The 18,791-nt window shown below is 34.1% G+C and overlaps 1 protein-coding gene across 4 annotated transcripts in view; it reads right to left on the bottom strand.

The window, feature by feature from the left end:
* Window positions 1-18,077, bottom strand: part of LOC110467415 — a 21,805-nt gene extending 3,728 nt beyond the window's left edge. The window contains exons 1-11 of one of the 4 annotated variants that reach the window (XM_021524569.1): window positions 17,958-18,077; window positions 14,512-14,547; window positions 13,659-13,805; window positions 12,488-12,573; window positions 10,953-11,064; window positions 10,480-10,599; window positions 8,470-8,502; window positions 6,038-6,061; window positions 2,286-2,394; window positions 1,262-1,383; window positions 182-325 (exon numbers count right to left, since the gene is read on the bottom strand). In XM_021524569.1, the coding sequence (XP_021380244.1) occupies window positions 182-325; window positions 1,262-1,383; window positions 2,286-2,394; window positions 6,038-6,061; window positions 8,470-8,502; window positions 10,480-10,599; window positions 10,953-11,064; window positions 12,488-12,573; window positions 13,659-13,805; window positions 14,512-14,530 (916 nt within the window). In that variant the 5' untranslated portion in view covers window positions 14,531-14,547; window positions 17,958-18,077. Of the gene's footprint in view, window positions 1-181; window positions 326-1,261; window positions 1,384-2,285; window positions 2,395-6,037; window positions 6,062-8,469; window positions 8,503-10,479; window positions 10,600-10,952; window positions 11,065-12,487; window positions 12,574-13,658; window positions 13,806-14,511; window positions 14,548-17,744; window positions 17,882-17,957 lie in introns of those variants that run through there. The other 3 variants (XM_021524570.1, XM_021524571.1, XM_021524572.1) reach the window with 3 other exon arrangements.
* Between the last annotated feature and the right edge of the window lie 714 nt (window positions 18,078-18,791).

Below are 18,791 nucleotides of genomic sequence, written 5' to 3'. Positions count from 1 at the left end.
GGGGGGTCCATGTGGGGAAAAATGGAGGAAAATGGTGAAAATACATGATTTTTAAAGAAAATTCTTAGGCTGGAGGGGTTTCCTGAAGCCCAAATAACCCCTCTGGATCTGCCACTGAAACTGACAATATTTTACAGTCTACAACGACACATCACTCATATTTACAGTCAAACTACTTTACCTTCGGACTTAAATTTGACAAAGGTTGTTTTGCTCTCCATCATGGCGTCGACAGCTAGTTTCTCGCCGTAGTTGGCCGTGATGATGGCTATGGTTGGTTGTTGGTTGGCTGCAATGGTTGGCATCTGTTTCACCATCTGGACCTCTACAAGATTGTAAATCATACAGCTGATTACAAAAACACTCATTAACCTTCAACAGGCTATTACTAGTGGTGGAAATCGGTTGAAATTTCATAATCAATGATCGCTTTTACGAAAATTTCTTAAATAAATCTGTGTGATCCATATGATATATGATTCAGCGATAACATTCTGACAATTATTTCCTTTTAAATTGAGCACCTATCAGGAAAGGTATCGCAATACTAGACTTCTGTGTTAGAATATGTCATCATACGCATACACTCTAGGTGTAATGTGACTTCCCTGATGTAAGAAGTATGAAATGAGAATCTTACAGAAAGTATTGAGTCTGCATTGGTTCTACATAATGTGCATTGCTCAAGTGAGACTAAATATTTCATACCAAGAGGCATATCAAGAAAGGTAGAAAATGTCCCCATAAGATCACGTAGATTAGCGCACAATTTGTTCAGGATTAAAGGAATGACGGCCATGTAGGCCATTTTGCTTTTCAAGTCACATTAAAAAATAACACAACTCTTTCACGACCATGGCAAGATAATTCCTAGCATTAGGTTTAATCAAATTCTAAGTGACTATCCCTGGGAGGAAACTGTAGTCACACAATATAATTATGTTTTAACACCAGACCACTTTACAGCATTATTTGTCATAAAGTGTCACCTGGGTCTTTACCAATAGTGAAAATAAGGTATATATATATGTGCAAGGTAATAGTATTGTCATTATTATTGTGTATGAATGTATGACTGGCCTATTGGTATGATAAGGCATTTGTTCTTGTATTTTCAGAATGGTTCAGTTATGTAAGTATGACGTAAGTTTGTTATTTCATAACGAAATGATTTGAAAGGCATGTGTGATTACCATGTATACTTCACTAATTAACCCAACATTTCCTAGTAACCCGTCTACAATTGTCCTTGGTGACTCACCAGTCTTGTCATCCTCCAGTACATGTCGTACTATTTTTCCGTTCTCCACCTCCCGTACCAAGTCTCGCTGCTTCAGTTCTGACAGCTGCAGCCTCACTATAGCTTCATCAGCCTGTGTCATTCTGGTCAAAAGTATCAAAGTTCTCATTGTTTAATGCTGTCAATAACCCTTCAACATGACATTTATCTTCTGTACAATAATAACTGTTAAACCTAATTGGAAACCTATCAATTAATTTCAAATTTTAATATTCATAGCTGCCTTGTCATTGGTACTATATTTATGAAATTCTTATAAATAAAACAAGGGAGACATTTTTAAGGACAGGAAGCTTAAGTGTACCTGAAGAAAATTCAAACCTGATCTGCTGTATACAAATGTTTAAGACCTCTGGAGTATAATTACTTAATCTGTTGAAAGACAGCAGAGGGCCAGTTCTGAATCGAGATGAGGGTCTCATTGACTCTCACACATCAATGACCAGTCATTAAACAAAGCTTAGCCAAATTGATTTGTCAATTTGATTCTGATTTTGTACATGAACAGCAAATATGTGCATGTATGCTTATAGTGTGGCCGAATCCATGTCAATTTTAAGTTGCAATTTAGTACACCTTTTTGTAGTACACATAAACACTGCCCTGATTGTGGTATAACATTTTCTTTACAATTCATATATTCACCAACCCGAAGAAAAAGTAAAGAAATATCATCAACCTGGGCCTTTTGGTTTTCGGAAAGTCGTTGTAAGATTCCAACACATTTGACCCCTGTGATCTTGAAAGTGTTTCAGGGTCATTCAATTGCACAAACTTGCATTGATAGCCCTTCATCCTATAATGCTACTGGCCATATATCATCGCCCTATGCCTCTTGTTTTTTGAAAAAATCTGAATAAGTTGACACCGGACAGACAAAACACTGAAGCATAAAGCTTTGGCCAGGCGAGCTAAAAATGTTATGAAGAAAGTGAAAAATTCCTTCCAGTCACCAAGCATTAACATCACTTCAGTGATAACTGACCTGATGAGATCTTCCACCTCCAGGACATTAGGATAGGCCGACTCTAGGATATGAAGCATCTTTTCACGTACAATATCCTCTGTGGGTCTTTTGTCTTCTCGGTTAAGTCCTGAAGATAAAAAAAATCATAATGCATGAAAACAAAAATTACTAAAATATTTAAGTACCAATTAACAATGTATAATTCCTGGACTTTTTTTCAATTTGTTGTCTTTTTATGATTTCTTATCCGCAATGTTAACTTCAACATAATTTTTTGTTGCTCTGGTTGGTAAACTGTTTCCAAAGAGTGGAATCAAACACTACCGTGATAAATACTGAATATATCATGTTAACTTTTAACGAAAATAAATATAATGAAATATGAATTATATTTTATGGAAATTGACAAGGTATATTCATCACTTCACTCAATCTTCTTTGACCCATAACTATGACTTGGGAATTTCAAATTATCATTTATTCAAAGGAGTATTGATAAACCCTTAGAATTGTTATTCATTTTCCTATAGGATCTTTAATTTCTTTTCGACCTTTGTAAACAAAAACCAAAATCATTCATAGGTTTCTGTGTCCATATAATCTTTCAAATAACTTGTGAAAAATAAACACATCCATGCAGTGCTACAAACAAATAAACAAACCAAACACAAACAAACAACAACCTTTAATCTATATATGTAGAACACAGCTGGTACTGTACACCCACAAACACATAGACAAATATGACAACAGTTTCATTATGTTTTACATCCTGAAATAAGGCTTCTCGTACGCTTAGGTATCTGAATATAGTATCAGAAAATTATACACAAAAATGTCGAGAGCAACATTTTTAGATTTAACGAATCCTGTAGAAACAACAGCAGAAATGGATCTCCTTTTATACACCCCATACAATGAGTACCTTTAGGAAATTACGCAATTAATGTACCTCAGTCCTATACAGTTCTGGAGTACACAAACACTATTAACAAGGAAATCAAGGGATTAATTTGCCAGCACCTGTTGCAAATTACAACATGTACAGGCTTGAACTTTAATTTGCCAGCAATTTACGCAATGACAATATAAATGCTTGTAGACAGTCTCACGATTTCTCATTCATTTCCTACAATTTCATCGCCTTTGCAACTTCGTTATAACCATAAATCAAGACGTGCCTCAAATTATTTTCTTGGCAAAGTCCATTGGGGATCACAAGCCTAAAAGACTTTTAAAATCTGATCCTCTTGATGCTTTAACAAACACGACTACATCTGATTGATTTTGGTGACATACTGTATGCACCTGTTGACCTCGATCTGAACCTCTGAACAATGATCACGAGTACCAAGATGATGGTATGCCTGAAGTCTAATGATCAATGGCCATTATTTCCGGAAGATTGGATTCGTCACCGATATGCCAGAACTTATTTTTCCATAATAACAATCCTATGTACTTCTGACAAATCATCTTACAGTAAATTTTGTAATTAATGCAGCTTGTACGGAAATTTGCATCATGCAGGGAATGGTACACATTACAGTACGTTTCCGGACCGTCACACAATATATGGCCATGGCTGATCAGAAATGCAGCTACTGTATGTATAACACAACATAACAGTGTCACCAAACCTCCAATAGTCAAGCCTAATGCATAACAGTAATGATCACTACAAAATTTTGGGAAATGTTCAGGATTTTTGTATTCCTTTCCTCCCCCCACCCCCCTTTTTGGCTGTTTTCAATTTGGTTTCTAGATGTTCGGTTACAAATCTAGACGAGCGAGACTTGATTTTAAATGCCACTAAAACTGAAAACAAACTACATCCAATCAATCTTAAATAAATGCCCATGCAAGGTGTTCTGGTATGCTCCAGCATAACAATTATGATTGAAATCACGATTGCACACATTCTCTGCTTCATACAAATGCACATTAACGGCATAATGCATAAAAGTGCACATTTTTGTCTTTTTAAACTCAATAACATATACAGAGTTATATAATCACAGTACCAGTCACCACTGTTGTCAAGTCTTAGACATAAATATTTTCATATGCATAACATCCTTATATTTTAACTATTGGCCCTAGTTTCACATACAGTACTTAATTCTCGGATGTGAATTCAACAAATGAACTCCCCGAATCATATGCAGAGATACAATGTATACACAAACCACATGTTTCACAATAAGGACTACTCATGGCAGTGAGAAAACCTCTTGTATTAAACGCACATTTTGATGAAATATGAAACACAGTTGTAACCTAGTGCAAGCGGACAATAAAGACTTACATCTGTTGTTTTTGTTTTGATTTCTAAAATATTATAATCAAAGGATTTACACAAATTTCTTGTGGTATGATATAAATGCAAATTTCTTCATCATGGTAAAATTTGGGGGAAATAACATGTGGTACACCTTATATACAAAATATAGTTACTATAGTTATATAGTCCTACTCATAAGAAGATTTCTTTTCACATTTCGTCTTTGTCACAAAAAAGCAAACGCTATCATGTAAAGTTCTCCAATAGTTTTCACCAGTGAAGAGGGCTACATAATCTATTTACTTCCAAGACTCCTCTATGAGGTCAAGGTTGCACTTGTGCAATTAAGTCATCCAAATGTGCACCTGATGTAGCCAAACAAATTTTATGGTCTACCCAGATCAAAATTAGTTTTTAACTTTTATCAAATACTTTCATGTGATAGCTATTGAAAGGATGTCTCACTGTCATGGAATGATGGGAAACCCCGATACGATGAGAGTACAGTTGATGGAGATACAGAAACACAAATGTCTGTAGCCACATTGTAAAAGTTAACCATGTCTCAGCAAGTTGTACATGAGTTATCTCCCTTGAAATAATTTTAATTAGTTGGTAATGATTTTCAACTACTTGGCAAATTAAGTGATATAAATGCAGTTAATCTAATTTTTTCAAATGTGACATTTATTAACTAAACAAGTCCAGATTGCTGTTCATAATATAATTTAACTGCTTTCAACAAACTTTTTTTAAATCTACAAAACTGCATCAGTTATATCAAATTAAAGAAGCATCAAGATATACATGTAGGCTATAGATACTGTGTCAAAATATCTCACTGAATCTCCAAAACGAAACCACAATATAACAACATTCAAAGGGCAGTGGAAATAAAAATCACTCATAACATTCAAAGTGGTGAGGAAATCATGTCTCAAACAGTATATATTCACCTTCAAAGTCTTCAATTAAAACATTTATATTTCTTTATTTTAGCAATTATTGCAACGTTTCCAGTTTCTTTGTCAAAACTTAAAATCAATCAAAAATACCAGTAATAGGAAATGACTCACTTTGTGAAAAAGGTAGATAAACGTTGTTTGAGATATCACTTCAAAAGAAAAACAACCATTAATATATATACAAGAGAAGTGTCTTATATCTGTACCCTCTAACTTAACACACAGTAGATCCTTGTGATCGGAGTAAGGCTGTCATATACTTTTGAGCTCAGATCAAGGACAAGGCTAAGTTTCTTTTGACCTTGGTGCAAGGTAAAGATCCATGCAACCTAGGGACAACCCGACATCCTTGTTACTTTAGGGGACAGGGCCATGCAAGATCCTTTTTACCTCCGGGAAAAGGCAAAGATCTTTTTGACCTTGCATCAAGGTCAACATTCTTTGGCCAAGGCTACTGTTGTATAGAGGATGGTACAGACGTTTCATCATAGTGCCTGTCTGAGGACAAACACTGTACTTACCAAAAATATCCTCCGCATTCCTCCCTGATTTGCATATAATCAAAATGTAACAGGTTTAAAATCTTAATTAAATGTTAGCTTGTGATCTAATGTATACAAATTCATTACAAAATAATCAAAGCGGAGTATCAAAGGCCCCTGTTGTATAAATGAGTTAGATAGTAATCATTAAATTGTTAGCCTTATAGTCTGACTGTTTTGAACACTATGCCTCAGGATACTGAGATTTGAGTGTCTACTGGCTGAGCCGCATCAAAATATAATTCATAAATCAGATTTCTAAGTTGATCTTAAAATTCACTTATCAATAAATGATACCTGAACTACTATTGAATGTTTCATGATCCCGAGGCCTGAACATGTACAATAACGTACTTTAGTAAATCTCTCCAGTTTTGAGAAGGAACTTCAACAACATTTACTTACTCAAAAGATTTTTTTTTTAATTCTCAAAAAGGACAAATTCTTATCCCCCAGAGCGAATAATCAAGAAATATTACAATTTGTGAAGGATTCAATGAATATATAGCGTTAACAGGGCCAACGAGTGCATTTCCAGTGGGTCAATAAATACCATTAGGTTAGTACTTTTTTCTTCTTATTATTTTTTAGAAATATTATATTTCTTTATAAAAATGAATTAATTTCAGCTATATTTTCCCCCCACAATTTTTCTTATCATAAAAAATCCCCCAAAATGTTAGGGTAGGTGTCGTTTTTAGTAAATTGGTTGTGAAACTGCAAACAATTTAAGGATGACCCAGTACATCTCACAAAGAGATTTACTATATGGTTACCCAGGTATCAAAAATTATGTTTAGGTTGTAAACATGCATTTGTCAAAGTGGTTTTCAACATCCATATTTTATATCTTTATAATTTAACTACCCGGTATACAAAAACATTTATGAATTAGGGATGGAAGAGTTTGGTATTCATCAGAAATACGAATACAGTGGAAAACTGAACAAATTAATGTTTACTCAAAAATGCTCAAAATGCATACTAACAAATACATGCATTTTCAAACTCAAAATGGTCAAAGAGAAATTCTGCATTTGAGTGAACACATACCGGCAGCTAAACTTAATCCTCTGAATCAGAAGAGACATGTATAAGCTTCCCTGATATTTCTATATGTTCTTACAATATTTCTGAAAGCTGTTCTTATATATTTAAATGTATAATCATATATCATAAGTATAGGATGACTGAAAAATATGTTCACATATACTCGCACTTAAGCTCATAAAAATACCAAACTCAATGGATTATCCAATTGAATTTGTTATAACATGTATGCTGGTATTTAATGGGAAACTGGGTTCATGTAATGGGTTGTAAACATCAAAAGTCATAATAAAAATATTGGGATTTAATATAAATGCAGTCGACATCTGATGAACTCACAAAACACAATAACTAAATGTACATACGAAAGTGCTATCAAACTTCCATTTCTCTTTTCCCCCTATTTTTTATCATAAGGTACATTTGTATGTATAAATTAGGAATTTGATTTTTGAAAATGATAATTATAAATAGAGATAGTCTATACATAATAAGGGTAAACATCTTTCATGTAATATTAAAAGAAAAATAGTAGTATGATAGTTTAACTGAATGCCAAATAAGAAACTACATTGTTCATGTAGATAAGTTAAAAACCACATTTACTGAAGGAATATGATTTATTTTTATTTTTATTTATAAATCAACAAATTCATTTAAGGCTTAAGGGACAATTGTTTTAGAACAATGCTGGGGAGATGGGAGGGCAAACAACATTTCTGTTATGGCCCAAGATCTATTACCAATCACAACATATTAGCAGGTATGCAAACCTGAGTTAGTTTATATTCTATGAACTTGAGGGCAATTCAAAGCTAGCAGCGAGCCATTCATGCATATATATATATTGGGGGGTATGTGTGTGAACATGGAATAACCCTGAATGTTTCAAATCAATCATCCATGGAAAGTTGACAATATATATATATATATATACCGGTAACTATCATATATACTACACATAAATGAAATTAACATTTAACTTACATAAATTTAACAGATTAAAGTTTCACAAAACAAAATACCAGACAAAACAACAACAGTTTCACCAGACATTATGAATTTTCATTATTAAATAAACAACATTGTATTACAACATACATTATAGTTGATGGACAGTCTCAGAATCTACATGTCAATATCATATACAGCTCATTTCAATGAATCCATATGAAGAAGAATTGAAAGTGCTGAAGCTCATAATCATATATAACAAGAATAACCAAACAATTAAAAGGAGAAAAACTCAAACTGGTATTAAACAAGTGCTGGCATGACTTCAGTAGTGTGAGCAAGCGACGGTAACTGATTCATGACCAAATAAGGATATCACACAATAAACATCGTATGCCAGGACCTACCTCTCTCCGACAAAGTGGTGGAAACAATTCCTTCTGATGACAAGCACACAATCACAATCAACTATAGATGACATTCACATATATCTAAGTAGATGCTTTCATTAAGATTTAAGAAATCAGCATCTTGCCTATGAATTTAAGTAATTTAGTAGGACAATATTTTGAATACGGAACCATGCACAATATTTTTTGGGAGGTCACGATACACCTACAATATTTTCTAGATTTTGTCGTTTCTGAATTTAGCCTATTCATAGACGTCCCAATATGGAGTGAGATTGACAGCTTCAGCTCCACAAGCACGTCGAAAGACTTGAATTGTGTGAAACTTTAAAGTCATGCCAATTTTGGACCAAGTCTATTTCCTGTTGTAATATTTCCATTAAAAATTTGCAAAACCATATCTTTTCGCTTTGCTTCTACTGTTACTATATGTATAGTGACCACAGTATTGTGATCACGTATCGTCTCGTCATGTTAAGGTGTCGTTGCAGCCCTACTAATAAGATATACTTGTAACTTCAAAAATCAAAGACTTGTGTCATAAATGTTACATAACAAGTGTCATAGGCAACGAATCTGTCATGATTGTCTTCCTGGGTTTCTTCAGTGGCAGACTTTTGCTGACGTTTATAACATCATTAATCATCATGCATACACAGTACACAGTGAGATGATTTGATGGCCCGGTCACTAAAGGTTGACCAATGCTTACCGGTGACAGTTTAATTAGGCAGGTTAGACTATACTACATTTACTATATAAACTCTGTTTGTACTGAATATCACTCCAAGTCTATCCCACTAAATTAGTATTCTCAACTTTTAATATTGTAAACAAATATCCAAACATATTTTAAAAATTCGTCGATTTTTTTATCACCCAGGTTGAAATTTCTCAAGAAAACACAATCAAATCCAATCAAAATCCCATTAGGAAAAATAATCCTCCATTTTTGACAAGACAATCACTGGGTACCAATGAGCCTTTGTGATAATTCTTAGAGGAATGCTTTCAATTCAATTTAAATCAAATAGTTGTCTTTGATTTTTCCTGTAATAATCTCAGTGACTATTTATTCAGAATAAAGTCATGTAAGAATTGAGAAACCAAATCAAATGGGATGGACAGCAACTTTGTGATCATTAATTTCCTCTATTGACAAAACTTGCTAAATACATGTTATTGCAAATGAGGAACTTAAAGACTTGATTTCATGAGGACTCAATGCAAATATTTCAAAACTGTGCAATCAATTATTTTAAGTATCAATGAAGAATCTGTTTTCCTAAATTACACACAAAGTTTCGACCTTTTGCAAAATATGCTAATGAACACCAGTTTGTTTAAGTCAACAAAGAAATAACAGTTACAACAAACATCAATGAAAAACATGGTTTAATATATTTGATACCAATATGGAGACTTCCTTACTATTTTCCTACCAAATTAAATTGACAGTAAATCCATTATGAAATTTAGGGCTTAGCAGTTATCATTCAAGTAATACTTTTCAGCGTTGACACTACTGGGAGAACTTGCAGGTTCCTTTTTTAAAACAGTCAATATTGACGCTAGCTACAGTACCACAAAACCCTGCAGTTTTCCTATCATAGACTAAAACAATGTAAGCACTACTTGGAAAGCCTGCAAGTTTCCTATATTAGACTAAACGGTCAACGCTGATGCTACTAGGAAAGCCTGCAAGTTTCCTATATAAGACTACAACAGTCAACGCTGATGCTACTGGGAAAGTCTGCTGGTTCTTCATATTAAACTACAACAGTCAACGCTGATGCTACTGGGAAAGCCTGCTGGTCCTTCATATTAGACTAAACAGTCAATGTTGATACTACATCAGAGGGAAAGCCTGCTGATTCTTTAGTCTACACTGGCTATAATCATACATTATAAGCTTAAAGTTGTCATTTTACAATTGAAATATTGCAAATATATATCGTTGACAGATTTCGATCAACATGCCAGGTATCATTAGCATAGAAAACTCACCAGGACTTAATGGTGCATCTTCCTCATCCAAAAGCTTGATTTCAAGGTCTACCATCTTTGCTAATTTGTATTCTGGCTTCTGCATCTGTTTCATACACTTCTTAATAAAACCAACATAATCTGAAATCAGAGTTGCATTAATTAATTAGACCACTGTAAAATTGTATGCAGGTCTCAAATCAAATTTAACACTTTTTTTACTTCAGCAACTTTACAGATTTATACTTTGATTTACCTGCTTGTACTTAAACAAATAAAATTCAAATTATGCAATTCATAAAAGAAAATAGTCTCAAATTCAAGATGCCTAAAAACAAAATCAAATTTTAATACAATCAATATTTTTAGAGACTATCAGTTATGAAAATAATTGATAAAAAAAATATTTTGTGAATAATCCAAAATAACACATTTCTGAATTATTACGTTTAAAAAGTGGCGAAACTTAACCAAATCACTAACAGTTAATTTACCTCTGGGAAAATTTTCAGGCTTTACCAATTCCTTGAAAAATTCATACGCTGTTGTAACCTGGTCAAGGTACTCTGTTCCATCCACATACCAAAACTTCAGTCGTCTGGATTCCTAAAACCAATAATTATAATTATAAAATGCTACTTGGATAATACATACATACATATACCAAAACTTCAGCTTCTGTGATTCCTTAAACCACACTACAACATTTGGATTGGATAGTAATTAAAACTTCAATTCCTTTTGTTTTGTGGACTCACTTTTGGCAATTCAAGGATATTCCATCTACCAAATTCACAAGATTTTGTTCATTTTTACTTTTCCAGGTAAGTTAACCAGTTGTTGTAGCAAAACCCAAATGAATCCCACATAATTTTGCATTTGGAGAAAAAATCCACCATCTACAAAAAGTTAAAACATGCATACAATTTATACATAGACAAAGAACACTGATAAAGGAATATGCTGTTTAATTTGAGCCCTTTCTTTTTTACTGGTTATTGTATTAAATTAACAGGGACAATAATTAAAATCCAATCTCAATCAAATAATCGGGATACTAAGTTTCCTGGAACAAGTTTGCAAGAGAAGTAAAAGGACGTATGGCGTTTTAGCTGAATATCCATCACATAGTGAAAGTGATCAACGAAATGCAATGTCACAAGACATGAGGAACAGACTAGAATTTGAACTTAAGCCTCTGGAAAAAATCGACCCCGCGCCAGGGTCACTTTTCAAACCGATATTTTAGAAACAAATCGTCACTTTCACACACATGTCGCACATGGATCATCTATCCTTTATGCACAAGCTGGTATCAATAACATGTTTCAAAGATCATTACGAACAGTATTTTCCAAGTTTGAAAAAATATGTTTTTAGTGATTGTATTGGTTGTTTGAGGCATGTTATGTATGTTCATCGTGTGCATAAAGAATAGATCTTTCGATCCAAGAGGGCCGGAGTTCTGACGTTAATCGATGACAGACCGATATAAAAGTTGATAAAACGTCAGAATAATTTCGGACTATCGCAAAAGTAGCCTTCTATATATATTTTCATCAACTTGAACCGGCAATTTTTTCCAGAATTGGTACAGGTCTACATAATAGCATGTAAGCATTCAGATGGCTATTCTATTAAAGTGCGACACCTATTTTGAAACTGAGACTAGTGTGAACACTGCACATGCACAAAGAAGCAATAATGCTTTATAAACTGTTTTCAATTTTTCTCTCTCTCCAGGAACAGGGATTTGGAATTGTGAAAAGTATACACTCCCACATGTACAATATATACTGTACATGTTATATATACAATGTATGTAACATATACTGTATAACAGACTCCCCTCCACTGTGTCTCCTAATAACCACTAGGATTTACAGCCATCAGGATGGTTGAACTACACCTTGGGCTGTTTTTCACAATTTTAAGTGGAATCTTGCATTTTGGTAGTACTGTACATACGCGATACGATATCCGATACAAATTCAGTTTTTATTAAAACAATCCTCAAGGATCCACATACCACCATCCTGTGCTCAGTTTTCTGGTCGACAAGGAAACAGTTAAACCCAATCTGTAACTGTGGACGGGTAAGGTCAAGGTCATCAGCTAAAAACACAAAACTTATATTCAGTAAACATCCTTCACCCCGACACGAAATAAACTATACAATGTATATGAAAACACACATCAGTGTTACCGAGTGTTCTTTTCTATTTGGTGTACAAAGATTTTTTGTTTGCCTAGTTTAACAGCCAAATACAGGCTGCTTCCCGTTGGCTAAAAATAACTTTATTTTTCCCAAAATGAAGAAAAAATCAGGAACACCTTTCCAATTTCAATAAAAATAAGGCAATATTTTCCCCGATTCATGTGGGAACATGCTGTTGTAAAATTTAGGTTAAACATCATGTAGTAGATTCAATTGGTTTTTAAGATTCTGTACCTCTAGCTAGGTACTTAATTAGTTATACAGTTGGAGGCGCGGTAGTCTAGTGGTAGGACGCCGGGCTCGTGACCGAAGGGTTGCAAGTTCGACTCCCCGCACGGCACTGTGTTGTATCTTTGAGCAAGACTCCTCTTGTTCCAGTCTACTCAGCTAAAAATGAGTACGTGGTTGGGTGGTGCTAGAATTGTTAAATGCTAGCTGTGAGCGCCGAAATGGCAGCACCGACTGTATGCTCCCCAGAGAGTTGAGAAAGATATTGGCTGGATGCAAAGGCCCTATAACCACGGATAATAATTTGTGAACCGCTTTGAGACGACCTACAAACTAGGTTGTGATAAAGAGGTACATATAAGAACCTCAAATTATCTATATAATTTTTATTATTATATACAGGACAGTTCTTGAAAAATGTGGGTTTGGGAATAAAAAAAGTCATTGGGGATTTTGGGGTACACCGACACATTATAGCAATGATCAGTTCCTCAGCTCGGCTGTGATGTGGATTGGGATATCATAGACAAAGATGTGTAATCATATCTTATTTTACTGCATCAATTTAAAGAAATGTTACATGCACAGATACATACTAAGCTTACACAAATCAGACGATAAACATACTGATTATTTACTTATGCCATCAATATCTAAACCAACAAGTTTTCAAATTTTGGACAAACAGTTATTCAGGGGATGGGGGCCGGGACTTCCATCAGGATATAGAGCTAGCCAGAACAATAAGACTCACTATCGGCCTGCTTGTTGACAACAAGTCCACTGTGCCTGCCTCCACCGACATGCTCAACACTGTCATCCAGACCCAAATCCAGCTTCCTTCTCTTCTCAATTCGGATTTGTGTTGTTTTCCCCTTCTTTGATGGAGTCATGACGATTTCTGTGTACGTAAACAAGCAATTTTGTTTATTTGAAATCACACATATCATGAAATCCTATACTTAAATTCTTATACATTTTTATTTTTATTTTGATGAAAAGTGATTACCATTGAAGTTAATCATTAAAAGGACATTATAATCATGGCAGCTGAACAAAATACTTTGACAAACTACTGGGACTGGGTCACCCATGCCAGCTGGCACCCAATATTCATATTCCTGAAACTCTTCTCCCGCAGCTTAAACTCAGATTCTGAGCTCAATGTTCTAGGTCTAATTCCTCATTTTGATAATAAAACTTTCAAATTCCATTTTCTAATGATTTTGAGGAAATTTTGGCAAACTTAGTTTGAAGCAAAATAATAATTTGGATGTTTATACTTTACTTTCTGACTAAATTGCATAATTTACGCAAGTTACAAGTGAGTTTGTTTGAGTATATTGTTCTTGCATAACTTGTTTAGGTAAGAGAATGGTTTCTCAAGAATATGTACATGTGCACTTGTTTTTAACTCTTTCTTTCCCTAGTTGGCCTTAAATAATGTTTAAGGAATGAATTACAACATTATGTCGACAAACTGTGTAAATAGTACACTGGTGTGATGTGCAATATCTACGGTAATATTAATTCTAAAACAGAACATGCACGATAGAATTTCATAACATAATGCATAGTCCACGTAAAGTGGTTTTATAAAAGCCTACCTTCTTTTTCTTCGGCCATCTTGAAAAAGTTTTCCTCTGAAAAAAACAAAAAATGAATATGATTATTGAAATAGCTGAAAATAGGAATCTCATCAATAAATCTGCAGTGACTTTTCTAACCCTTTTTCACAGATTTCTATGCCTGCAGTCAATTTGGGGAAATGTCATCCATAATAGGACATGACTTTTGGAAAATAAAGTGATTTTGGCATCTATTTGGCCAAAAAAAGCAGAAAAAATGTCCAGAAATTAATGTAAAAAAAATCACAGATCTGGTTATATAAAATAAAAGAATATCATGGATCAGTTCAACGTAGATTTTTTTTGTAAAATCTTTCAGGGGGAAAATTATTTTTCAGGAAAAAATCAAAACAGGTAAGCTTTTTTCAGTATGAAGGCTAAACTTTTCCCAATACATTGTGCCTTTAAAATTTCCATTGTACAATCTTTCTTCACATTTATGAAAAAAATATCAAAAAGGAAACCTTGATTCTTTAAAATTAGTTTTCCTGCATCACAGTATCAACTAGTTACTCAAATAAAATTGAGTTCCAATGATATCTTAATTTTAGTCAGAAATGGAATCTATGTATTTTTTTCTGCAAAGGCTGAAACAAAGGGGCCTTATTGTAATACAGCTAACACCTAGTTGTCCCACTTTCTAGCCAGTGTCCAGGACAGATTGACATTTTTCTTTACAAATCTATTGAACTATATATATAGCTCTCTCACAATCCAACAATTTATTTTTGAAAACATGTGGCTGAATTATGGAGACAATTTTGTGTATTTTAAGTGTTAAACAGAAAACAATAAAAAAGTCATCAAATTAACATATCCCCTCAACTTTCAAAAAAGATACTTTGTTTCAGTTGAATATTGTTTCACTTGGTTAGGCCCTGATCATGAATAACTGATATATTAAGTTGCAATAGAACATTGTTGTATGTTGTAGGCAATTCAAACATCAGATCATAGAAAAGTTCCATCCTACTTGTAATTCCCATCTTGTCCTCACCTCACATTATACACATAGTAAACACATTTTTGTTATATTATTAAGAGATATTTTCAGTTTAAGTGTGCATGATTAATCTAGCCAGCTACATTGGGGAACAAAAATGAAAAATGAAAGTTGTCTAGCTTGTTTATAATTTGACAAGTCATACCACTTAACGTTCCTCACTATTGATTACAATATAATCCTTGTGTCAGGAAAATGCAGGTAAGTGGATATATATACAAACCTGATTCATTCACCCATGAAAGATTTTAATATAACTGTCGAAATTGGATCACAGTTTGGTGTACATGCGTGATTGGTTTATCAAATCATAAACTGAATCTGTTTTTAAAATGTTTGTTTCCAGATGCTCTTTATAACCAATATATCTTAACTCTGAGAACTTCTTACTGCTTTACCTGAATCTTTGTACATACACCATGTGCATATATATATATATATATATATATATAGATAGCGGACGATCTGAAAAAAATATTTTTTTATTCTATATAGATATATATATATGTGTATGGGGCAAAGAAGCAATTCCAACAGTGTGGACAAGTTTAGGTTGTCAAATTTTTGGAGCGATCCACTCCTTTATCAAGACACAGTGAAACAGAACAGTTACATGTACGTATACATCATATTACAAGGAGATAGAACTGATATACTATAATTGAAAAATATAGCTCTTATATTCAAACCCAATAGTCCCCTCGGCGAAAGACAGCCGATCGCGAAGGCAGCAATTAAGCTGAGAATATATATATATATGTGTGTGTACCTATCCGAAATGTTGGAGAATGTTTTTCCTCCGACAGTCAAGTCAGGTAAATTTTATTTAAAATTCGGTACATGGTTAAACAAGGCAACACAAGCCTATGGAAGGCTTTTAACAACCGACTATATAACAAACAAAACGGAGGTAGCATTATATAAAACATAACAAGCAGGCAAATCTATGACACTGTTAAAACACACACATTAAGTTTTCAAATTGTTTATGATATATTATCAGCCTGTGATGTTTCTAAATTTATCTGTGATGATGTTGAATAAATGACCTTTTATAAAAAAAAATAAGAATAACAAATCCTGAGTTACTGGGGTGCAGGTCGAGCATACCATGCTGGTAGGGGGCTCCCCAACCCTTGGAGCGGACCATGTACCACTGTACTATCTTTTCTCAAGTTCTTTTATATCTTTCCTTCATCTCAAATCAAATTATAAGCAAATGTGATCAAATAATAAATTAAATTCAAAATTTGATAAATGTAACTTGCCTCTTTTACTGCATTAATATTATTATTATTATTATTTATTTAAAATTAAACACGTTTTATTGGATGCTTTCTCTCTATTTGTATCTTTTACAGCATGAACATATCTTGTTTAATTAATAAAACCGTGTTTTTATGTATGTTTTATTTGTTATGTGGATTGTAAAAGCTCACCAAACGAGCTTGTGTTTATCTTTGAAATCATATCAACGTTAAATAAAATTGACTTGACTTCACATAGTTAAACATATAAAAGATTGGTAGTGTGGTTCCAAAATGAAAATTCCAGGAGAATAACTTTTGGCACATACATTCAGGTACCATTTTTAGGCAAACAGTCAAAACAAGGTGGCTACAGTGCCCATTCCTTGATGATCATGGTTAATTATAAATTCCTAAATAACTTAAAACATTCTGGAACAACTAACACACTTATCACACAATGTCTTCAACAAATTACGTAATTACAGCACATATAAATAGATACAAATATATATAAATAGCACAGATTGAATAGAAGACATACAAACCAGGTTTGAATTGAAATTACAAGAAATAAAACAATGTATTATAAGCAGCACATACAATTTACACAAAATAAAAGCAAAGCAACACACACATACACATTTTACAAGCATTATAATGACTAACTAAAATGTGTATGTGTATATAATTTGTATGTTGTTCCTCCGACACAAGATGATGTGTGTGGAATACAAATGCATCCTTTCAAGTCAGATAGTGTTCCTCGCCAGTTCATACTAGGTACATCATGCAATACTAATTAATACTGATACGGTACATGTTAATAAGGACGGTCGAGGGAGCTCCGAGTCTCTACACATAGGCTACACATACATGTACGTATGTGTATCTACAAACTGCTCAACTTTTCAATATTATTATCCACTTTGGAGATTATTTCAGAACAAATTAAGGCTTACCCAAATGTTTTGAAATAAGTTTCCCGACAGAAACATGAAAAGCACACCTCAGGTAATGTAACTGGGCCTATAATTATAACAGGCGGAACTCCCCGGAAACCCGGCTCGTGAATCATCAAGGCCGTGCCCTCATTTTCCCCACTGACATTTTTCATCGTGTAGCAAAATTGAAACTATGAGCAGTTTTAGTTTGGTTTGCTTTGCATCACTTACATGTGTTGTTGTTCGAATAATAATCTGTGTTTTCACCTCTCCTCTCACCAGCCAAAATATCAACAGGTCTTCCAATCTTAGTGAACGCTACGCTTACTTTGCCGCCATATTACATTCCATTACGGCGCATGCCCAAAGGCGACCAATTTCCACACCTGTATGGTGATCAGTAGCTAGGTGCCTACATGGTTTGGAGGAAGGTCGGTTACGGCTGGGTTTATATTATAAATCGTACCATTCTGTGATGTAAACACGTACAGTGCATATGGCATAATATGTATTGCATTGTCGTCTGCTGAAAGGCCGTAATAGCGGACGTAAAACCATCAAAATCAATCGATGCAACCACGGAATTGGATCTAAGCTCGTGATGCAACAGACATTGATTGCTTCGTCTGGAAACGTAGAATTTTATACGTCTCTGCTTCATCCTTTTCAAACATGTATGCAGAGACATGTCTCTGTTATATCATATGCACGGACTTAGATCTAATCTAATTCCGTGGTAGCTAACAAAAGTACAGGACCTGTATTTGTTACATATACAGCTATATTTGGACCTAATTAACGGGCCCCAATTTAATGATTCTTTCCGTCTCAAAAATGGATCCATGCGCCTTGAAAAGGGGATTGGGAAGGTTCGACGTCTTTATTTTATAACGTGCTACCTGTGTATACTCTTCCACCATGTATACTATCGTGGTGGTGGTTGTGGGGTACGTGTTTGTCAGGCCGCATAACCCACCGGAAAACATGAGCTAGATCAGTGGCGGATCCAATGGGGTTTTTTGGGCTTCAGGACCCCCCCCCCTGAGAATGTTCTTTAAAAATCAT

This window comes from Mizuhopecten yessoensis, unplaced genomic scaffold, assembly GCF_002113885.1.
Source record: "Mizuhopecten yessoensis strain PY_sf001 unplaced genomic scaffold, ASM211388v2 scaffold11173, whole genome shotgun sequence".
Lineage (NCBI taxonomy): Eukaryota > Metazoa > Mollusca > Bivalvia > Pectinida > Pectinidae > Mizuhopecten > Mizuhopecten yessoensis.
The sequence above is the reverse complement of the archived record's forward strand: the minus strand, read 5'-3'. Positions and strand labels throughout refer to the sequence as shown.